Source organism: Acanthopagrus latus, chromosome 14 (assembly GCF_904848185.1).
Source record: "Acanthopagrus latus isolate v.2019 chromosome 14, fAcaLat1.1, whole genome shotgun sequence".
NCBI classification, from domain to species: Eukaryota; Metazoa; Chordata; class Actinopteri; order Spariformes; family Sparidae; genus Acanthopagrus; species Acanthopagrus latus.
The window spans coordinates 6,595,913-6,620,169 of NC_051052.1; the positions used below are offsets into that span (position 1 = coordinate 6,595,913).

Below are 24,257 nucleotides of genomic sequence, written 5' to 3' on the forward strand. Positions count from 1 at the left end.
CTCGCTAGCGGCCTCGCGCTGCCAGTCAACTTTTAAAACCCCGATCGTCATGCCAAGATGAATAGAATTTATTTTTTAAAATGGTAGTAATCCAAGATGAAGGGATTTTGGGATTATCACCGCATATTCTGTGAGTTGCATGTTCCAAAGAGGACTTTTTAAAAGTACAGTAAGAGCCAGGACTTCTGCTCCAGTGACCATAAATGGAGAAAGAACATTGAAACCCCCCTCATGCGGAGCCCCGATGATGACGGAGAGAAACTGGAATGCACGACCACAGGTATAATAAAAGTTGTTACCTTTAATAACAGAAATCTGGATTTTTTTTTTTTTCAGACAAAAAGAACAAAAAGTACAGAGAGCAAAAATAAAAAATAATCTTGATACCAATTCATTACAGAAAACACATGAGATGCATCGCACTTCTCACAAATAAGCAGCCAGACATTAAAGATCACGTGACGACCAAATTTTACACACCTGAGGCACACGAGGGGGGGTCGGGTTTTTTTTTTTTTTCATGCCACACTTACACCAAAATACGTAACGTTAATTACACTTAAAATACCACACGATACCGTCCACCATTCAGCAGAGAGGAAGGGACACAGTGGACTCAGAGGTTGGCAAATAAACCCGTGCATTTGACAGTAAATCTCTCATTTTTACAAACGGCACATTTAAAGTGAACTTGATTTCTTTTTCCCTTGAAGTATTAGCTGGACTCAACGGCAAGTCTCTGTGGCTGCATATTCAATCCAGTGTTAGGCTGTGTGTCAGTCTCGACACACCTAAAGTTAAACCTGCGACTCAACCGTAACTGAGAGAAGAGGAGACGGCGAACATGGCGGAGTATTGCCTTTTTTCTCCAAATTGTACGCCACGTTTGACTGAAACCGCGATGAAATAAAAGATGGATGCGAGGCGACTACGTCTGACAAGATTTTGTGAAATGAGCACAAACCCTGCACACACTGCTGAGGAACATGGAGGCAGCATCCGTGACATCAACCAGATGTTTTCGCTTTCAATCGAGCAAAAGTCCCTCAAATACACCTTTCTGTAAGCTTTAATGTCTTCCTGATATAAACAATTCTTTCAGATTTGTCCCTCGAATTTAATCTGCGTGCTGGTACCAGAAAAAGAAAGAAAGAAAAATGAGGACCAGGGCCGGATCAACTAAATCGAAGGCCGCAGGGAATAAAAAAACGAGCTGTGGGCCCCAATTGGCCCCCCTGTCTGTTTATGTGTTTACCTCGCTGGTACAGCACTATAGGTACAAACTACAACTATCAATTTATTTAAAAGAAAAATATATATGTTTCTGCAAACCATTTGAATTTATCAGAGGCCCTTTAAAGGAGGAGTCTGGGGAGTATTTCATCCCGCTGTGTGCAAGAAATCTAGACTCTCCCCAGTTGATGTCACAGACGCTACATTGTTGTTTTGCTACAATCCATGTATCAAACTTTCCCTTTCCAATTGAGAGGCAATTCCCTCTCCCTTCTTTGCAGAAATATGCTCTTGATTGCGGCCCGAAACACTGACTCATTTCACAAAATCTCCTCCAGTACTACCGTTCTATAGTCAGTTTCTGCAGAGCACTGCTGAACTTGAGGTAGTAAACTTTGCAGTTCAGTTCGAATTGAGACAAATCAAAAATAGGAGGCGTATTTAGCTGCAGTAGCTGAATGAAAGACTTTATCTGGCCCAAAACTATAAAAAAAAAAAAAAAGGTAAATTTACGCTGGCGACCAACTGAAATCATCTGACATCTGTCCATGAATTATTATCTGACTGTATGGATGGGTCTATGTATGACATCAACTGGATTTCGCCTTAACTGGAATTAAACTGAGAAAAGTGACATCAAAGTTTATCTTTCGTCCTGATAGAAGTATAACCAACACATAACTGAACTGCGTGATATGGTTTCTCTCGATTTTTAACTCAAAATCAGTTACCGCTGTGTGCCTCTGCGGGGCAGGACAGACGTCTTTATGTCTTTCTAAGTTAACAGACACAGTGATTTACATTTACACGTCAGTTCATCCGTGACGTCACAGCCGTTATTGCGTGGCACATAAGGGATAGTAAATCCTCATGGTTTGGTTATGGCTTATCACACTGCAGTATTACATACTAAGTGGTAGGCATATTTACAATAAAGACGAAAACAATGTGATTTAAAACCTTTGAGGGGTCTCGCGATGGAATGCTAATTTGGTCCATTTTGACACAGTGCTAAAGGCGATGAGAGGCTCGCGAAAGTGCTCCATGACAAGACGCAGCGTTCACTCGAGGATGAAGCTGACTGCAGGTCACTTTTACTTTTACAAACAGTCGTCAGGGGCAGAACTTTTACAGCCAGTGACTGTTTTGAGGGAAAAAAACACAGCGTTAAACTTTATTAAACTTAAAGTGCAACAAAGGAAGAAAAGATAACACTAGCACAGATTTCCTGATATTGACCATTAACTAAACACATCCCCTGAATCCAAAATACACTGCTGGAAAAACAAAGAGGGAATGGATTCAACAGGGTAGTTAACATAAGCAGCTAACGTTAGCATGTCTGGCTAACTAGCGCACTGTGGACTTGTAAGTGCCTGAGATCTGCTAGCTTTAGCACAATATCATGTAGCTATATATCCATCAAGCAATAGGCTCCACCCACTGACAAGAAACGCAACCAATAAAAATATTTTTAATCTCCGGCGCAACTGTTTGTAAAAATAAAACTACAATCTCCATCACTGCTTAGTATGGTTGTTGTTTATGAGCACTGTAGCATATATTCTGTCGAGCTAACGCACGTTGACCGTCTTTTTTTTAGCGCCATAAACAAACAGCGTCTGTTCCTCGTGTTCCTGACAATGAGACTCTATTAATGATAAGAGTAAGTTTTAAACCAAAACGGCATCAAACTTATTATTAAAAGAATTATTGCAAAAATGGGCAGTTTGATTTTTTGCGGTACTATCATTATTTATAATAATGGCAAATTTACAGCTTTACACACACATACACACCCACGCACACACACCACCATAATTGTTATACAGCTTCATGCATTTGATTAGATTTGTATCCTAAATAGGCTTTATTATTATTATTATTATTATTATTATTATTATTATTATTATTATTATTATTATTGTTATTAAAAGAACAATAAAAACTTTGGGATCATGACAGGTCCATTTAAGATACTGCATACTGCCCACAGATAATCAAATGTCTTATTTGTAAAAACACTGCAGTCACATTTATATTTCTGTTTGTGGTACTTGGACAAAAATAAAAAATAGGATGGAATATGTATAATAATTTTCTTTGTTGTCCCCTTCATGAAATCGGAGGGGGGAAAGAAAACACAGCTATCTAAGCTAATGAAGTTTGTAGCACGGATAATTACGGAGCCAACAACAAGACAGCTTGGTAATTTACTGCAAAAGGAGCAATTTACAGGTTATTAGTTGTGATTGTTCTCTGCATGGAAAGCCAAATGTACAATTCCCTTCTGCAAGCTTGATCCAACAAACTGTTGCAGAGGGGTCACACCCGGTAATTACTATGGGGAAAAAAAAGGACCATGCTAATTATTGACTTTGTAAGGTCTTTGTAAGCTCTGATTAATTTCGTTTAAATAGAAGAATATCAGAATGTTTCCCGTAGAGATTGTAGCTGCTGCTGATTATAAGGAAAATTAAGACAGCATTCAGTTTGCACACTTAATAATCAAATAGTTCCCCCCAAAAAAACTGCTAGCTTGAATGAAAATGATAGCGCACAGTCAGGTTTCCGTCAAACACATATTGGTTTTCTGTTAGAAAATACAGTACTGATTGGACTCCACGTAACACATTCACTAAACATTTACATGCAGCTCCAAAGCAGGGTGAACTGGAAGAGGACGACTGCCTTGCTACCACTGCAGATGTTGCATATACAACATTTTACCCAAGAGCTCAAATAAGGTTGTTGATGATTTATCTACAATCCAAGCCGACACTGACTGCAGATAATGAAGGAGAATAAAGATGTGTGATGGTATGTGACTAAACCTGTTCAGTGTATATTTAAGCACACCAGAAGTCTCAAAATGTTACATCCTCACTGTTCGCCATTAAACACACAGCAGTTGTAGTTATGATACAAATCCCCCACAGGAAAAAGAAATAAAAAATAAAACACACACACTACAGTGCTATTCACAAAGCATAAAACATTAAGAAGAAGAAGAAACTGCAGGGGAGGATCTGGCCTGTGATGGAAGACGATGGCTGTAAGCCAGTACAGCGTTTGCACCTTGCGAAATCACAAGCTCAAAAGGTTGTTCTGCTGTGTGATTGTTTTTCTTTTTCTTGACCCAGTGCAAGGGGGGGGGAGACGTTTTATTAAAAAGCACTTTGGTAATGTTAGTTAGAGGAGTCACTATGTAAGCCAATATGTGTCTACAGCACGAGGATGTCTGAGAGATGTGGCTGCTGGCAAGATGCTCGAAAATCGCTGGTGAACCGTGAGGATTCAGTTTATATCTCATGAAGGAATATTGCCGTAGACGTCTGCAAACCGCTTGGAAGCTGCGAGTCAATTAAAGTCATTCAAAGTAATCCAAATAAATAAATACATAAATATATATAAACAAATCGGACATGACCCAATAATGCACAGTTTCACTGGTTGAACAAACAGTATGCGGAGTTACAACTATATACCAAGCAGTGTGAGCTGTCATCATTTACCACTAGAAAAGGCAAAACTGTCATCAGCTGTTCTAAATTCCAGGGTGCATTCACATCTTTTACTGATACTTTTAAACTTTGATTCAACATCAAAACGCCTGAAAATGTCTCAGTCCTCTGACATGATCGCTGCAGTGCTGTTTCTATAAAAACACAAAGGGTTATGGGTATGAGGAGACAGAAGCATGTAGGGACAAAATAATGGTTGGAGTGATAATTACTGTATACTGACCTGTGTCTTTATCTGGCACAGACCAAACAGAAGATGTCATGAGTCAAATTAATAGAAATTTGACTGGGATCTGGTTTGATGCTACACCTGCACTGACACCGTTCAGCTCTTAAGATCTCTTATAAAGAAAACTATGTGATGATGTCTAAAATCTGATGCCTCCAGTTGAAACCTTCAGGCCTTTTTTAGTGATAAATGAATCTCAGATCCGACGACAGCGGGTTGCACCGGGTGTTAAACTTCACAAACAGTGAGAAGGAAAGAGAAGGAACAGGAAGCTGAGGCTCTCCGAAGGAACGAGAGCCCATAACAGATTAACCAGTCAGGATTTTGTTGTTGTTTTTTTTTCTTTTTTTCGAACCTGACAACTGACAGGGAGAAGAGGCTTCTGGGCGGGGCGGCTTTTAGTCGGAGAAGAGGCTGGCGAAGGACTGTCGGAGGCTGCGGATGGTCTCGGCCTTGGCCTCGTCGTCCGTCACGTTTCCTCGTAACGTCTCCGTGAAGGTGTTGGTCAGCGACTGGGATTTGCTGTGCAGTGGAGAGAACAGTCGTTTAATTAGCGAGGGAAGAAAAGAGGTCAGGTGCGAGGAAAACACCATCATTACAAATGTGACCTTTGACCTCTGCAAAGCTGTTAATTACACAGCATGTTATCACTGTCCCTCCACTCACTGCTGCCAAACAGCATCCCTTCGTACCGCCGTTCGCATTATTCTGCAGTTATAAACAAACAGTATTCCCTGAGCGAGAGGCCAATCTCACCCCGCTCTGTCAAACTGGCTGGACGCTGGACAGCTTCGCGATTTCATGTGTCAAAATTCAACCAGGAGCCAAGGTAACACGTCAGTTTGCAAGCAAAAGTGAATGTTTCTTGCTCTGTTTCACCTAAAATTGAAAGGGAAGTGAATTTCTGTCTAACTTCAAACTTTGATCTGCTCGGTCTTCCAATTGAGACGCAGCTACACTGTGTTTGGGAGTGAATGAAGACAGTATTCTAGCATGTTGTATTGCTTTATTTATTACATTATGACACTTCTAGACTACATATTGTATGGTGCATTCATGCAACGTCAGAAATATTGTAAAAATGAGCTCTGAACTAGGAAAATGTAAATGATTGCCTCCTTAAGTTTGTACAAAGACTCAGAGTGTTGGAAAAATGTGACTTGCTGACTTCACTATCACATAATCAATGGTTGATTTATTAAATCATGTGTTACACATCATTTTTTTCGCTCACATACAATTCTTAAGTTTCTTTCTACAAAAAAGGTATTTGTTAGCATTAACCCTCTCAACATATCAGGTAAATCAGTATTTTTTTCGTGGGTTTAGCGAACCGGTGTCGCAAAAAGTCTAAGACAAAATCACTTTGGGATGTAACGCCTCAGACTCCTGACAGCTGTCAGCATTTTTTTTAAAGGCTCTGAGCAACAAAACACAACACTTCTTCTTTGCTGCGTCCATGCTCATGAACAAAACCAAAGTCATGAGTCAACACATTTGAAAAAAGACACATTCAAAGTAACTACGTGGCTCATTAATCATATGCTCACAGCGACTTACTTCAGCTGCGGTGACTGTTTCTGAGATCCGGGCCCGGTGGCGGCAGGGATGGGACCAGGCTGGAAGGCCTGGCTGGGAGAGGTGGTGGCCGATCGGGCTCGCTGGGGTGAACCCTGGGCCGACTGGGAGGGAGAGGCGGAGGCCGAGCGCTGTCCCCCTGCAGGAGGCACACACCGATACACGTAGGTTAGTTATATATCACTGCACCGCGACGCTGCTGCTCTCTGCTGCAGTAATGAAAGGACAAAAAAAAGTGTCTCCTACCTCGCCTGGGCTGTGTGGTCTGTGGATGAGGAGACACAGAGTCATTACTGATTATTGAATTATTCATCTAGCAATCAAAAATGCTGGACATTCAACAGACAACGGTACTGAAATCATCATAAAACAATCAAACATGATATGGACTTCAATCACATAACAACCCGAGTCTTTTCTCCTCAGAGAAAATAAAGAGAGAATAAACCTGCTCGGTCCTGCCGTCACTCTGCCTCACATAAGGCTCCACACTGTCGTCACTTCAATCAGAGCATTTGAAGTGATGGTCATGGCAAAGTACGAGTGGCCGGTCAGATGTGATTTAATTAGTTCAGCTGTTCAATTTTATTTTTCAATCATCATTTCTTTTTCATCTATTTAATCCGGCCCTGGTAATGGGCAGAGTCAGAAAGAAGATTGAAAAAAAAACAAAAAAAACATTCACAAGTATGCTGAGGGCCGTGTGGATGTACGTATGGACGCCTCCGTGGGAGTGTGAGTACTAGTGTAAACAGTAAACAGGTCCAGTGATATTGGTGGTTACAGGCAAAGTAAAAGTAACAGTAAGTGCTTTACAGCAAAACATGCAGACACTACAAAACATTGCGCAGTAACATATGAAGAAGCAGGCCGACATGAGGAATAAAAAATGATTTAAAACATAAACAAAACAAAAAGTAAGACACATAAAGTATAATGGGAGAATAAGCAGAGAGCCGTGGAAGGTTTAAATGGAGCATCAGGCATAAAGCAGATACGGTGTGGTGACGCACCTTGACGGAGGAAGGCTGGGGTGTGGAGACTCCCAGCAGCACTTGGGCCATCTTGTTGATGACCAGCTCTGTGATCAGCTGTTTATCCTCCTCCACGTGCTCGCCGATCAGAGGCATGGAGCTGTCCATCACCTGCAGAGACGAAAAAAACAAACAAAAGCCCATCAGCTTCCTGGGAGGTTGCTCTCACACAAAGTGCAGGGAACTGAAACGTTAAAGCTCCTCCACTAGATGGCAGCATTACACCTCTTATCGTGAGAGAGATGAGACGCGCTCAGCCCCCACATGATGTCAGGGATAATGCACCCTGTGGGGTTTGTGCCAACAATGATGAGTCATTTTACAGAGATCTCAGACAATACAAGCTCTATATATAAACAACTCTGCTGGCCTTAAAGATAATTTATCGCCGGATGCACTGAGCATGACACTGACTTTTCTTTTTGTTCCCATGCACTCACACTCCTCAGAAAGCCCCCTGTCCCGGGTCTCCTCTCTACATCCTGAGACCCTGCAGAGGGGCGCAAAATGGACAAAACAGTGCATGGTAGACCTCCAGTGTTGCTTTTTAATAAAAATCCTCATTAAATAATTAAAATGGTAAGCCCCTCAGCCCTCTCTGGCAGTGAATCACACAAACCAAAGTAACAAGAGGCACTTTTGAGCAGCCTGAGATGATGAATTGCTTCATTTTAAGGGGCTCGGGAGACAAGAACGTTGAGAGCTCCTGGCCCTCTCCTTCATTTTTCGAGCGGTAGATAAACCGAATGGGTATATTCTGGAAAACACAAAATCTCATCTTTCAAACTAACTGCTATTTTCCTGTGCCACCCTCGGACGGGCAAACATGAGCCAAACTTAGACAACTTCCAGCAAACAGCAGCAGATAAAACGTGACTGCTCCTGTTTTATAAATATTATGTTGCCCCGGGCATGACTTGGAAGGGCACAGACCACATCCACTGCTGTACACAAATAATTAACCCTGGAGAAGAAAAAAAAAAAGAAGAAAAAAGAAAAACAACTTTCCCACCGCTTGGGCTCACATGCACGTACACGTGCGCAGCGGAACCGCGGAGCACATGGGGCTCGGAGGACCCGCCGCCCTCCTCCCCGAGAAAAAAAAAAAAGGACCAAAACAAACAGGACGCGGAGGAGCGCGGCTGCTGGCGCTCGCCGGCTTGGATGCAGATGCCTGGTGTGGCGTGGATGAGGCCGCCGCGCCGCGCCGCGCCCCGGCCACAGGCTGTAAACACAGCGGCGGGCGTGCATGTGCTCATCCTCTTGTACGCAGTGCGAGCCGAGCAGAGGCAGACCATGTGCTGCGGAGAGCAGGCAGGGAGCCCAGTCCAAACAAACGCCGGCTGCATCAGCTCGTCTCACCGCCGGTGTGTGTGGGGGGGCTCCCCGTCCTCTGGCTGGAGGTGTTTTTATTAGATTAGTGGCATCAAGTCAATTAAATTCTAAATGCTTTTGTCCCTCGGGAGCAGAGCTGGTTAAGAAGCATAACTACATACAAATCATGTAGTGTGGTGTTTCCTCTGATGAAATCACACCACCTATGACGGCAGAAGACACCAGTGCTGAAGACTATACAGACCCAGAGACCTGGTGTTGCTGATGTGAGACTGTTAGAAGAGGCCCTTCCATATATCTATAACTTGGGTATCTATACAACCATGCAGAATGTACATTACCAGGGCCACACTAACAGTTACATATTTGATTGATTAATGTGTCATGTTTAGTCTGTAAAAATTGGATTGTTAAAACAATGGCCATCCCTCCTGATTTGTCCCATGTTTCACTGCCCTCTCCTGGTTTCCTTTCCACAAAACGATCCTGTGTTTCTCCTTATTTATGACAAATCTTCACGCCCGTTTGCCTCGTGTTTATCACAACCTGTTTCTGGCGCTGTAATCTACTGTGCTACGGTGCCCTCATTCTCCTCAGCGAGTAAGACACGGACAGACACGTAGAGAAGATAAATACTTGAGCGCATTTCAGACATCCTGAGGGAGAGAATTCCTGTTGGAATGCTCAGAAGGAAAGGGGCCAGAACTGCAGCATCGTTTTTTTTTTCTGTCGATCATTTCTGTTGGGTTCCACGCCAAACATACATTTTATTTTGCATTCTTTCCTCTTTGATTTCAAGTCCTCCCTATCTTTCAGGTCTCATGTTTGAAGTACCCCCAAAGGTGTTATCCTCAGAGGTTTTGTTTTGTCCATGCAACCTTACAAAACTCAGAAACTGAAGCTAAACTAGAGACAGAAGCTGCTAATGTGAGCACATCTGGCTAACTGACTTCACGTGTGCTGTGGGAGAAGGGAAAGCTCGGCTGGCGTCAGGTGAAATTCCACATCATATTCTACCTAGTTACACACACCGTATGAAAACCCCTCTCTTCTTGCTATGTACAGGTTTTTCATATAATCTGCTGAAATATATGAACGTCCCATCAAATAAAACACCACGTAGGTTTCGGTAAGACCTGGCCCAGCCCCCCTCGATCAGGTATAGTTAAGCCCTTCCTGATGTTAAATCCTCCCCCAAGATCATGTTTCATGTGGAAACACGTCAAACACCCAATGTAGAATTTTAAATCTTTAATGGGACCCGACTGTCCCGTGCATTCTTGAATGAAATGAATCCAGAAAAACACACAAACTGTGTTTTTTTTTATGTGACACGGTCTTGTTTTTCAGAGTAGCATCAGATCGAACCATTTGGGTTCATACCCGTTACACACAGAGCCACGATCCGTACCAGAGAACCCTTTAAAGCCCTTCCTTTTCTGTGTGCGCAGCTTCTTGGCCGGGGCTTGGCGGCGAGGTGGGGCGTGGCACGGTGTTTTTGGCCAGTTGAGTCATTACCGCAGGGGACTGAGCAGAGGCCTGGCAAGCGACCACCAGGCCCCACTTCAAACGGCATGCGGTGGCAAGCAGAGCCGGGATCCACCCTGCTGATTTATTAGGATACAGAGTCATCTAGCAGAAGACTGGGGCTGCCACTGGCCTTTTCAGCACTGGAACATAGAGGTGTTATTCTGCACTTTTATTGAGCTGCACAGTGTTCTGTCTGGACAATATACCCGGCTTGCACGGGAAAGTTCACGGAGCACGACATGTGAAATGTGCTCATGCGGAATTGTGGTGCAGTCACGGCAGAGGGTGACGTTTTTTTTTTTTACTGAGAAAACAATTCTGGCTTCAAGAAAGCGGGGTTTGCATCGCCCCGAACGATTTTTTTGACTCGATGGAGATAACAAAAGGCCGCTGATAGTTTATTGGAGTTTATCTGACTCAGCGGGCTGTGTCCTTGAACTCTATTCACTGTATCTCATTTCTGTTTCTCGCTATCGCTGCCTGTATAAACACCGTCGCTTAGGTCATGTCACTGAGTCATGACTGTCACGTTACGCTGTGTCATGACTGAATGTCAGTGTCGTGTCGTGTGTGTGTGTTGTCTCATTTGCATTATTTGTTTGGAGTGTGAAGTCACATTTTTAAACCACCCATGAAGTATAAAACACTGCCTTTTCCATGTTGTCACTTCCTGTTTATATCACGAGCCAAATGAGGGCCAAGAAATGTGACACGTCATCAAAAGCCGGCTGTCTTTTTTTCTCTAAAGGTTTAAATTCTACTGTGTCATCTGCCATCATGTGATCAGTATCGTTATGTGTTCTGTCTTGTGTGGGTGTTCATCATCCACACACACAGGTCCATAAAGATGGACGACACATCCTCGCCCGAGTCTCCATGGTATCGAAGTCCTGTCGCAAGCATGCCGTGCAATTCAAACACACACCCGGGCTGAGCCGTGCCACGATGCTGTGGGATACGCCAGATTTTAACGCTAGCTGCGGTGAACGGTTAATGAAGTGCCTTTGAGCAGCTCATTACTTTCCATTAGGGAGAGGTGTCGGGGCTGATGTCTTTGTCTGGAACAAAAAACAGATTCCCGCTGCGATGGAGCGACGGCTCATCCCTGTCGTGGTTAATTAAATCCCATCTCGCTGACGGGTGAGAGAGAGAGAGAGAGAGAGAGAGGGAGACAGCTCCACAGAGCAGACGGGGAGGAGGAAGCGTTGGTCCTTATCGGAGAACATTGTTACTCGAGTGTGTCACCAGTTTCTCCGACCACCAAACAGTCCGGCCTCTGCGTATCTCTGGGGAGATATTTCCTGAGATAGTTAAGAGTTTTAAAAAAAAAACAAAACAAAAAAACAGTTTATTTCTCACTGCTGACCTCACCCGGCGTACAGATAGAGAGAGAGGCATGATGACATGGTCTCAAAATAAATACGGGCACATCAGACGTCCCAGACAGGCCTGTTTCCTCCGATTTGAAGACACGGGAGACTGTTCTCGAAACAAAACTGATTACAAATGATAGAGCTATTTCTCTCTTGTTTCTCCCCTGCGCGTAATCCTCAGAGGAAAATTCCCCCTGCATGCCGTCCTCTCACACAGAACATTAGCAGTCATTCCTGTGTGGTGACTTTCAAAGGCAGGGTTACAATTCACCCCTTTACTATTCTCTCAACCCACCTCATCTGCTTCCACTTCAGCTACTGATATCCTGTTTTTGGGCTGACCCCCCCCCAACAACATGACTAAACCTGTCTGAGCATTTTCGCTTTTTTTCATGCGCCGGAGGAGAAAGTGACAACAACACTGATAGCAGACCGAGATGTCTTCCATTTGAGAGAAGGCGAGTCGTGACCTTTACTTACATCTCAACAGTCTAGTTGCTGAATCGCATTCTAGTCTATTTTCAGCTCGTATGGGGGTAGAAAGGGAAGTGACAGCTGCGGAAAAATGTTTGCTTTTCTCTCTCCGAGGAACAATGCCTTCATAACCAGTGAGAGCGCGGCTGAGAGGAGAAGCTGGCGTTAAATATATCTGGACATATCATGTCTCGCGAGCTGTAAACGCAAAAGTGACATTAACACCTTGTTCGCGAACCTGTTAGTGAGAGGCTATTTAAACGTCGAGCGGAGAGAGAGCAACGGAAGCCTTCATTTGGAGTCGCGCGTCTGGCTAGAGCATGGATACCCGACGTGAACCTGTTCGGGTCAAGTTTCGACAAAAGTTTTGAAATGATGTCCGGGTTTTGTCACATCGATTTTAGGTGCCCTGTCATGACCATCTACACTGTGCATGTCGGTAGCCATGGTAATAGCTGCATGACATGGCAACACACACTCAGTGCTTCAGCTAACACTAACGCCTGTCCACTTCGTGTCAGGCCCGGTTACTACTCTCTTTGGTCAGTGAAATGTGGCCTGAGCTGCACTCTGTGACAATCTGTTGAATTAAATTTCAATATTCCTTTTACTTTAAGCTCCGATTTTGGTCTTCACCATCTTTTAAGAAGAATATCTGTTTATTCAACTAATTAGATACATATCAGAACATTTCCTTTGATGCTGGGAAATTAGCACACAACTATTTTTGCTGAAAACTGCCTGCTGTGTTTGGAAAAAAACACAAAGAGAGCGGTGAGACTAAACCGAAACAATGAAGTTGTGGTCAGTAAAACCAAAACACTTATCTAAAAGACACCAAAATACTGCACAGGAGATCTGCAGAGTCTGGTGATGTTTATCCAGGTTAATTACTATTGGTGACCCATATGACAATACACATAGAGAGAGGCTAGTATAAATAAACTGATTATACCTGCTTTAACATAATGTTAATACATTGGTCACCCCCCAGACCCCAGAAATTGCTCGTGTATAGCTATTTTACTGAAATATTACTCTACAAGCAAAACTACTTGTATTAAAACAATACTTAAATAGAAGCATTCTTTTCAAACGCTACCCATAATATTAGTTTTATTTACCGACTGTTGAGGTTTGATGCATTAATAATAGCAGGCGTTCAATCAAAGGGGTTTCTGTTTCTGCAAGTCTTCATCCTTAATTACCCCAAACTCCTGCTCTGTTCTGCCACACGGTCATGGTCACCACCAGACCTCAGCCTGCTGCAGCGTTCTGCGTTTTCGATCCATATGTCAGGTGTTCTGTGATCGGACAGCCTTGTTGGTTAGAGAACACGCAGATGAATAGTTTAGATATGAATCCAAATTGTACTGAGTAATCAAATATGATTTTAACTGAGTAGATTCGTGGTGTAATGCACGCTTGAGAGTAAAATTACAGCAAAAATGCATTTGAACAAAACGTGATGTCACGTTGGATGAAAAGCTCCACCGAATCGGTCGCGTCAGGCCATGCAACAGCCATTTTATCTCTCTACAAACGTTAAACTGCACGTGGAATGCCATACTTCACCAGTGGACTTTAAATAAACAGGCTGTGTTGGTAGACCCAGTGAGTCAACTGCCAACTCCTGATGTTGTTTTCCCTCTCCTGCCTGTGTTTGGTCTACAGACTAATCATTCTTTCAAGGCTCTGATGATCACGTACCATCAAGTCTGGCTGCACCCCTCCCTGTTGACTTTCTCCTCGTGATATGAAAAGGTTTTATCAGCAGGGAAGGCGGCTGCATCCAAGGGAAAGTTTACACTGGATTTGGTGTTTTACCATTTGATCCTGCAAAAAAAACTGGTCTACAGATGACCAGTGTGGGTCGAGCACGAGTAGACTGCCAAGACTGTAGCAAATGTTGGGAAGGGGGAACCACCTGTTCCTCAAAAGACGAGGTCTTTGAAAAAAATCTAAATTTTTGATGACCTTTCACATCACACAAGCTTTCTATCTCAGACTAAAGCCGGAGGTTATTTGGAAAACAAACTGACCTCGATGATGTAGTCGTTGCCGTCCTTTCCGTGGACGGCCTTCACTGCACAGATGTCCAGGCCACCAAACATCTCAGAGCAGGAGTCCACCCACATCCGATATCTGGAACACAGTGACACCAAAAACTGATAAAACCAACGATTAAAGACCCAGTAGAGGAATAAATATATGTGAGGTTTAGTAAAAAGAAAGATTTTTTTTAAAGGTCTGAAATACACAAAAGGAAGTGAATTATTTCAACAGGTCAGCATGATCCCAGTATATCTCTGAGTCAGCTCACCTGTCAGTCATCGCAATCTGTTCCAACATGGCCGAGCCTGTGTTAGCTTTCCAGTTCCCGGAGATGGAAGTTCTCCTGAAAAATACAGAAGAAACCTCAACAAATGAATCAACCAGCCTCCAGTTAACAATCTGGCGCCTTTGACGCCCCAGCAATATTTAGTCACTCACAAGTCTTGCGAAAAACGGAAAAGCTCATGGGAGAAGCTACCATCGGTTCATCAGTAATAATGGCTGCCATCCACACCTACATTACTGTATGTTGGTGTCAGAGCCATTTAACGACGTGATTTCATGGTGTGCCGGGCGGGGAAACAAGATGAGATAAGGTTGTTGGTTAGTGTGTTGAGATACAGTCTGAGAGTGTTGACTCACACTCTTTGTTGCTATACGCTCGGCTGAATTTACAGAACGAGGTCTCTTGCTTCCAGAGGGGTTTGAGGGAGGAATGAGACTGTGACTTTGTGAGAGCGCAGACGTTGTTGCTGAAAACTGTCTGGAGTCCAGAACGGCAATTCCTAATTTTTGTTTTATCTATGAAGCACTTAGAGAAAGTATAATAGAGTATATGATTAATATTCAATCATTTCTTGGGGGTGATTTCATAAACAAACATTACTTGTGAAGTATATCTTCCATGTGTCAATGTGTCTGCTTTACAGAGCATTCACTTCTGATTATGTGACATGTTTTCTGTGATGAAAGAATGAGAAAATGTGTTTGGGATGAACGGACATCTTTCCCAGGATGCCTCTGGGATTTTTGCATGTATGTGTAACTACCAATTAAAATGACCGAACCAAGCGCTGACGACAATGACGCACATCTTCTCAAGTTTTTACTGTGTTTACTTTCGCTGGCTGTTTCATGTTGCTTGAGATATCTAATGAAATTAGCATGCTAAAAAGCTAACCAAGTCCAAAGCTCCTATGCCTATTGTGTCAATACCAAAACTGTCTGGACCACTAGCTACATGGCTAACTACGCTAACTAGCTACAGTTCTCAGAATCAGAATCAGAAACTCCTTCATTTGTCCCGCAAACGGAGATATTTCTTCATCACAGCAACCAAAGGACAGTGGTATTGTAATAAACAATAATAATAGTAAAAGAATAAACAATACAATACAAAGTAAGAAATAGAAATAAATAGCAGCAGTTAGCGATTTGATATGCTGTGTATTACATATTGCACCTCTGAAATCCAAAAAGATGCGGTAAGCTCACTCAACAGGTGGACACGCGCCCTGTTTTTTCCGTGATAATGCTGCATTGTGTATGCAAAAATATGTTAAAGTCAGCAGAAGAATGAGTTAGCTGTTAGCAATCAGTGGGCAGCAGAATCCTGCAGTAAGTTTGGCTCATGGAGCTATAAGAGCTAATAAGATTTAGCGGAGCTAAAACACACAGCACGACTTAGAGTTTCTGCTCATTTTTGTCTGCAGCCCTGTAGACGATCTTTATAGCTGTTTGTCTTTGATCAGTTCCCCCAGCAGCTTTAATAGCAGACAAAAATTCTGGTACCATCTGGCTTGATGTGTGAAAACCCTGAAACGCTGGCCTCTTATGGTCTCAATGGTTCTAATATGGAGATGCAATCTTAAATGTGCAGAAGAGTTCATGTTTAGTTCCTGTGGCTCCATAGTTCTGGAAACTACTTACTATGTACTGTCTAATGATAGTTTCAAATTCTGTTTGAAACCACTTTCAACTACAGAAAATTGAATTTCTGATGTGAAAGTGGTCAAAACTGAAGGAACTGGTCCAATATAATCGCTTCACAGGCAGCTTGAATCCATCTGTAATGGTGTTAGCTGTTAAATGTATTGACTGAAGTCTACATGTTACACTATTTGCACTTGTTGGACCCCCTGCTGTCAAATGTATGATGCTGGTGGCGCGAGACATCTTACATGTAAGCCTTGTAGTTGTTGCCGATCTTCTGGATGCGGATGTCGTACTTGGACTGGACGAAGGGCTCGGTGGTGGCGTAGGTCCCGGCCAGAGCCACCACGCTGGTGATGTCCTGGAAGTCCTGTTGGTTTTCAACTTTGATCTGCGGGAGAGACGCCACTCGTTAGTGAGCTGCTAATTAAAAAGCGCGCCGTCAAAGCTGGCAGCGGTCACTTAGAATCCCACAGGAATTTCACACTTGTACACAGGCGGGATAATGAAGGGTCCCTGGATGGAAACAGAGCCAGGGGCGGCTTTGAACCACGTCACCACACCTCAGTCTACAGCGATTAGACTACAGGCGGAGGGAAATGACGCAATGGGAACCCGTCAAACACAGAACATGGCTCTTACATAAAACTCAATTTTTCACTATAATTTTAGATAATTAGGTAACGATGAGGTGTGACATTGTAAAATAGGAAGGAAACAACTAGTTGCCCCTCAGTGGTTGTCTGCAAGGCCCTCCTTTTTTACTGTTTACACTGTATCTTGGATCCAAAAGCTCTCATTCTTCTAACCTCTTCGCCACAATTCCCCAGCATTAAAACTGCCTTACTCAGATGTCTTCATCTTTGGATTTTCTGTGGATGATGTTACTTAGAATTGTAAGTCTTATTTAACTTCTGTAATATACATGAGGGATATTCTCTCAGGTCATGGGAAATGGGGCGTCTTGGCAACCAAACCCATTATTCAGCGGCTAAGATGTACGGCAAACTGACAGAGCTCAGTGTCTGAGATGCAAAATGATTCAGTCCAGAGCTTCCACTCACTCATCACCACCCCTCTCACACTGATATCATCACAGTTCTACACAGTGGGTGAAAAACCACAAACCAGATAGAGAATTCAGGAAGTCCTGGATGTTCCTCAGGGGTCTCAACTCATCACACGGCCCTGCTCTTCTGAAGATGGGTAAGTGTAGGATTAAGTGATCTTAGCTGGTGTAAAGGTCATCAACTCACTATGCAATTGTACAGATATGTGACTGCAGACTAGGCGTCATAACCTTTCTCAGTGCTTGGTACATTGGTTCTGCCTCAGATTATGTCAGGATCATGGGGTAGTGAAGTTGTACTACTTTAGCTCAAGATCAACATATACCTAACAACAGTGGATGATTTAAAAACCGCTATAGTTAAGTATGTTGACATCATAGTGATGTAAGACACATCAACACTGTGTGAGGTCTTAGGATTAATGCTGTGTTTATAGGGGTTAGGATAAGGGTTAACTGTACTTTCACACACAAACAAATCCTAAAAAAAAAAAAAAAAAAAAAAAAAACACTGAAAATGAAATACAAATTGTCCGGGTGGAACAAAGAAATCCCAGGGAGCTTTTAAAAATGATGCAACCCTCACCAAAAAGTTAACAACAGAGGCAGCAGTGGGAAAACAAATAAAGTCAATGAGAGTTAGAACGACAATGGTACCGAAACAGTAAAAGCAGGTTCAAGTGTTTAGAGGAAGAACAGGCAACTTTGATGGTTGATGTGGTCCAATAAACAATGTTGTTACTTTGATGGCCAGTAAAATTTAAAATGCTTGTTGGAACCCGCATCAAAAGCTGTTCTACTGCAAATAAATCCATTTGTTTCTCAAATGAGGCCAGAAAGGAGATAAGCAACTATATCTTATCACTCTTGAAGCCAATAAAGTTCATGTCAGAGAACTATTTCACTTGAAGCTTGAAGTTGAAGCCAAGAGTACAGCAGTAACATAACACACAATTTGGGATTCCATACTGGAGAACCTTAAATAAAAGGGAGGGTTAGGGAGTGGATTTATCTTTGAATCCTTGTACCAGTTGCTGGTCCATGTGTCATTCACTTTGTACTATGTTACAACTTTATTTAAAATGGTGCTAACAGAGTGACTGAAGCATTGAGGCAAGTGGGCAGAAGTTGAAGCAACATTTTCAAGTGAATGAAGGGAAGTGACCCACCGTTCACATCATGGCACCAGAGGTAGAACCTGATAGCCAGTGGCAGGTCCAGCTCTGAGCTGTAAGCACGCAAATCCATCCAGAGAATTACGCAATTCCTCTGAGAAACTAAACAAACGGTAATGATGCAAACAGAAAGTAAAAATGGTAAGCCTGAGAGGGTGAAGAATGGCGTCTGGTGGAACAGCTAATGTCATGCTGGTGAAGTGTCCAGACTAAATAACAGACTAGCTCAAATACAAAGCCTGACTGGTATAAAAGGGGAAATGGGAAAATTGGGATTAAAGCTTAACGTTGCTCTTGAAATGCCAATGATATTTGTCAAAATGCTAAATGAGTAGCCATATTTAAAGGAGCAATGTGTAGGATTCCATAAAGAAAGAAGATTATGGTTTCACCCACATCCATTTGTTGGCTGGTTAGTTTGTCAGCAGGATTAAACAGAAACTATTAAATGGAGAGGGATGGATGTCTGATTTCTTTTACATTTCTTAAACATTGCAAGATTTCATTATGGTATATAAGAAAAGTATAACGCTGGTGGTATCAGTTGGTATCTGTGTTTTGTCAGCGCCAATCGATGTGGTAGTTGCCAATTTTTTTTTTTTGAAAAAACTTAAAAATGGCTGATTTGTTTAGAATATACCCAGCATAATGCACTGAACAAATGTTAGCTAGCTACAGTTAGCGACATTAACGTTAGCGAAGTAAGCATTGGTGACGTTATCGTTACGACCTTAGTGTACGCAGCGTTAGCGATGTTAACTAGTTAGCATTAGCAATGTTAGCTAAAACAAACTGGCAACCGACTGATGTTGTTATGTCAAAGGAATGGTAGGGAGGAGATGCAATACCACATTTAGTGGTAAAGTGATGTAAAGTGTAACAGCAAACCAGTAGAGAAAAATGAAGTTACTGAACCTACTCAGAAATGCCATTTACACAGCAGTGTTGACTATGAACACTTATATACAGTTGTCATACCAGACCAATAAACTTAACTTTTGACTTTTAACTCTTCCTGCGTTGTGCTTTAAAAACATTCTACAAGTGTCCTTCCAAGACAATCCTCTGGCTTACAAGGGAAAATACCAAGGAGTGTTTGACAGTTCTCTGAATTATGTTTAAAGTAATAATGGTAATTACACAAAATTATGCAAAATGTGCCATTAACTTAAGAGCTCATGTAGGATTTTTAAGTTGAGGTTGATATCAATAATAAGTAAATATGGCATTAGCAAGCTCGAAATGCAATCACTTCCTTTGATCCCCTCCCAGAAGCATTTCAGGTTTTCGTCAAAAGCAAACAAAACAGCAATGACCAAAATCCCACATGTTCCTGTCTGCTCTCAGAGCTCCGTGAGGTCTGAGGGGTTAAATGAGGTCCTGTTCTACAAGGGCCTGCCAAGTTCCCCTCCAGCCTTATGGGAAATTCTATAGCATGTCTGGCTCCCGAACAGGAAACCAAGCCCATCCAGACAGACGAGGGCACAAGACATATAGGAAGTGTCTCCCCCTGTGAATCCAAATACTGCTACTGGCGGGAGAGAGAGAGAGTACATTACATACACTTTCAAACTCCATGTCTTCAAACAAACAAAGCCTGTTTTTAAAGCAACATGCTCCACACTTTTTCACTGACAGTATGTCATCAACAGAGATGATCGACATCAGTCTACAGTTTTATCTGTGCAGCGATCTAAAAGTCTGCATCAAAAGTGAAACTTGTGGAGTGCACTCAGACCCTATCAGTGGTGTGTCCGCATGTGTGCTCTGCTTGTCACTGTAACAATCTAGCGATAGTAAAGAAGGAACACACTATTTATTTTACGGCCCCGATTTTAACTGTGATTTGGCCTTCATGGATGACTTCAAAGATCGCGGACAGACAGCACTGGTGTGTACAAACTAGAACAGACTCGGGGCTAGGTTTCCAATCTGTTGCCTCCTGTCTGAACCTCATACTAGCCAAAGCTGTGGCGATAATATCACATGTTTGAGCTGCATGACTGGAACCAGACAATTCTGAGAGTGAACCTGAATTGGGAGCTGCTCGAAATCTGAACTTGCGTGCTTGTCTGCAAAAGGCAGGTGTTGCAAGTGTGATGCAGACTCTTTCCTCGGGGTTTTACCAGTCACAACAAACATTGTAAAAGATTCAAAACACAACCTTGTCTGAAACAGCTGCTGTAAGCTAGGTGCGTGGTCACGTCAGAGGCTTTTGGTTGGACCTGTGGCCCAAAGCAGTGACGTGCATATCATATGTAAATTGGGCTCGCCTCTCCATCTCAGACTATCATTGAAGAAGTGCAGACATGAAGAAGAAATCGGAAGATTGTCATGATCAGAATACAAGAAAGTGTGTGTGGCACTTTTTTCAGAGACAACACAACCTTTACATGAATACAAAGTGTTTCAAAGCTGATGTTTCCCTTTTCAGTTGAGGTTTTATTTTCAATGCCAAGTTTGATTTTTGATGCCAAAACTTAAAAGTCTCTGTTCTAGCCCCATGCCTTTGATGATAACTTTGGATTTTTAAAGTCTTCCGTCTTCCAAGATTAAACAGAATGAATCATATAGTAAGACATTTATATCTGTCCAAAAGTTCTACAGCTTACCAATTATTGATAAATGAATTTATTTTTGTTACCTTTGAACAGAGCCAAACGAGCTGTCCCCATCTGTTTCCAGTTTGTGTTAAAAGATAACAGCATCCCGGCTGTAGCCTAACATTTAGTGTACAGACATGAAAGAGGTATATTTTCCCATCCAAATCTCAGTAAGAAATGTAATTAGGTAAAAACTACTCCTTCAAAATGAAACCTCCGAATTCAAAGTTGAATTTCTAGCATGGGCAAAGGACAAAACCGATTTTCAGTTGGTTCTGTGCAAGGTACAAGGGTTGGCTTCAAAGTTAAGGGTTCATTTCTCAAGTCCGGGGTTCAAACTATTGGTTGCAACAAAGATATAAGAGAAAGTTACATAGTGTGTGTGTGTGTGTTTTTGTATGTACTGTATATTTCAAAAACTCACCTTTCCCATGCCAGCGTGAGCGTGCCCCATCTTGACCACCACAGGGTAGGAAGGAGATGTAACCTGTGGACAAAAACAACATTGGATTGTAAGCTGGTATATTTACCTCAGTCTTTCAAATGCTGGGTGGGCATAGTGAGGTCTGTATTTGCTTTCTTGGCCACCAACAGGGTTGTCGGTTAATTCTTTTTCTTCAGTGCTTCTTCTAGCCTCTGGTTTCTTTTGGGTAAATATCTGGCTGTGCAGAGGCCAATTTCTGACTATTTCTTATCGTAGTGTACATGTGGTCAACAGTATGTGTGTGTACACCTCTTAAAGCAATCTACTGTAAAACAATAAAAATTTGTTTTAAATGCCAAATAGAGCGGTGACTAAATCAAAAAAGCAAGATGGCAATCAAAACAATAAGCTGAAGGAGGCTAAAATGCTTGCTGTGTGATGGGAAAACAGGGTTAGGTGATCTCTGTGGGCTGGCACCAGTGTCATTTTTTGACAATTTCAATATGCCATTAATCATTGCAGCTTTAAATTAAATGTTAATATCAGGGAAAAAAAACATGGATTAAAATGTGCTTTCAGCCTGCTTTAACCTCAAGATTATAACCTGCAGAATAAAGGTTTGAAGCTCAGGGATTGCTGGTGTCAACTGTTTGGAAAATGATGTCCCACTAAGTAGGGACATTCAGAACTGTACTTGGTGCTCTAAATAGACAAGACAGACATGTGGTAAACGCCACACTGAGAGACAACCGAGAGCGGGAAACTATTTCCTATTGCAACAGATTTGGATGTGTACATGGAGTGTCCAGAACCGTGGCCTTGTAAAGAAATACACTGGCTCTCAAGACATCCTGCTGAACATAAAGCGCCCAGTTTAGGAAGCGCAATGTGGAGTTGGAAGAATGTTGGTCTATTGCACAAAACAGAGCGAGGTTCTGGGAAGCTGGGTGGACGACCACAGCTCACTGGGATGGGTTTGGACAAACCAGGCGAGCCTCAAACACGCTATTTCTCATAGTTTGTAGAACTGAAGTGGGTGAAACATCAACAGATTACTTCAAACCTCCCTGCGGTTTAAACGCCCCTTGATAAATCCACTGATATGATTGTAAATAGGATGTAATCTAGAAGGGACTTTTCCAGTTTCAAAAGCACTTTCCCCAGTGTTGTGTCTAATAGCTCTGAGGCAGCAATGCCAGTTTACGTAAAGGGCTCAACTGGGGCTAAACTGTGCTTTGGTTATCTTTTATTGATGTTTAAAGACAAATACTGCACATGCACCTCAATACAAAGTCATCCAAACGTGGCCACACTTTTAGACAGATGTGATGCTTGCTGAGGGCCAGTTACCCTTCGGTGTCCTCCAAAAATCTAGAAACTTCTCACACATGTTGCATTTTCACAAAAAAGGCATGTGGATGTATGAATCCAAAAGTTTACACAAAGTTTAAGCGATTACCTCTGCAGGCACCTACAGCTCAAACCCACCATTAAATAAATAGAGCAACAGAAGATGTTCGGGCCGGAGGCACGAGGCCAGATCGTGCGTGGAGACATAAGCTCAGACCTGCGAGGAGGAAGGGAACGCCTAAACAGCTGCACATCCTAATGTTGCTGTCAGCTTGTTTTGTGCAGAGCCTTGAACAGACATCAAGCTGCTTGAGGGCGTGAGCGCCGCTTCCGTTGACAGGCTCTGACAGTACAGGCCTGGCTAGCACGCTGCCAAGATAAAGTGTACTCTAATTGTCTCCATTATCACTTCACGAGTGCCAGATTACTGAAGGGGAGGTAGGACAAGTCCACTTGGTAATCAAATTTCAATTGATGAACTGTATGTATGAGGCATTTACACCGCTTGTAAGAATACACCACCTTCTAACTATAATTCAAGTCTGACAACTAATACAAAAACAGGATCTTTACTGAGATATTTGTAGTTTCGGCAGTTCACTGGTCTAGCGTTGCACTCCAACTTACTGGAGGGACTATTTCAAAATATATGCATCTTCCTCTGGAGCCACAAAAGACTTTCTCTCATTTTTTCACACATGCAGTCGTACTCCCCGAGACTTAAAACCATAATTTAATGTGCAAAATGGGTGGGCCTACCCTTTAAAACTGTTATTGATCACATTTTTATGTAGACACATTTTTGTAAAAATAATGAATCTACAGAGCTTGTAAAAAGGTGCAGAATAAAATGTTGTGTTTTTGTCATGTTTTTTACTTCTGAGGATGAGAATCTAGTCATAAAGTCTCTGAATAAAAGGCATCAACATATTTCCATATATATATTTCCATATATATATATATATATATATATATATAAAAAAAACATATCAAAATTGAAGCAGCGGGGATTAACATTTGACAAGCCATGACAAGAGTATAAACTTGTTTAAAACCTTATCGTATGAAGGAATGAAATTGGTTTATCGGGTTACAGCAAAATGAGATCTTAACATATGAGTGTCTCTTGGTTTTATGAGTCCAGTCAGTACAACTGTTTAGTGAGTGCGTCACATGACGACAAGATGCCTGAGATTTGGCACGTATCTGAGAAGAGCACACCAGCAGCACAATACAGATGTCTGTCTGCCGGAGAGGAGTGTCTTGGGTGGACGGGGCAGTAGCCACCCACTCTGTCTGTCTGCACATGTTCCTTCCAGTCATTCCCATCAGTGTGGCA

The 24,257-nt window shown here is 42.4% G+C and overlaps 1 protein-coding gene across 1 annotated transcript in view; it reads right to left on the reverse strand.

The window, feature by feature from the left end:
- Window positions 1–281: 281 nt before the first annotated feature.
- Window positions 282–24,257, reverse strand: part of LOC119032328 (synapsin-3-like) — a 113,054-nt gene continuing 89,078 nt past the window's right edge. Inside the window, exons 7-14 of the mRNA XM_037121378.1 lie at window positions 21,569–21,631; window positions 16,546–16,688; window positions 14,634–14,708; window positions 14,353–14,455; window positions 7,578–7,709; window positions 6,811–6,829; window positions 6,547–6,703; window positions 282–5,508 (exon numbers count right to left, since the gene is read on the reverse strand). Of these exons, the coding sequence (XP_036977273.1) occupies window positions 5,385–5,508; window positions 6,547–6,703; window positions 6,811–6,829; window positions 7,578–7,709; window positions 14,353–14,455; window positions 14,634–14,708; window positions 16,546–16,688; window positions 21,569–21,631 (816 nt within the window). The 3' untranslated portion in view covers window positions 282–5,384. The remainder of the gene's footprint in view (window positions 5,509–6,546; window positions 6,704–6,810; window positions 6,830–7,577; window positions 7,710–14,352; window positions 14,456–14,633; window positions 14,709–16,545; window positions 16,689–21,568; window positions 21,632–24,257) is intronic.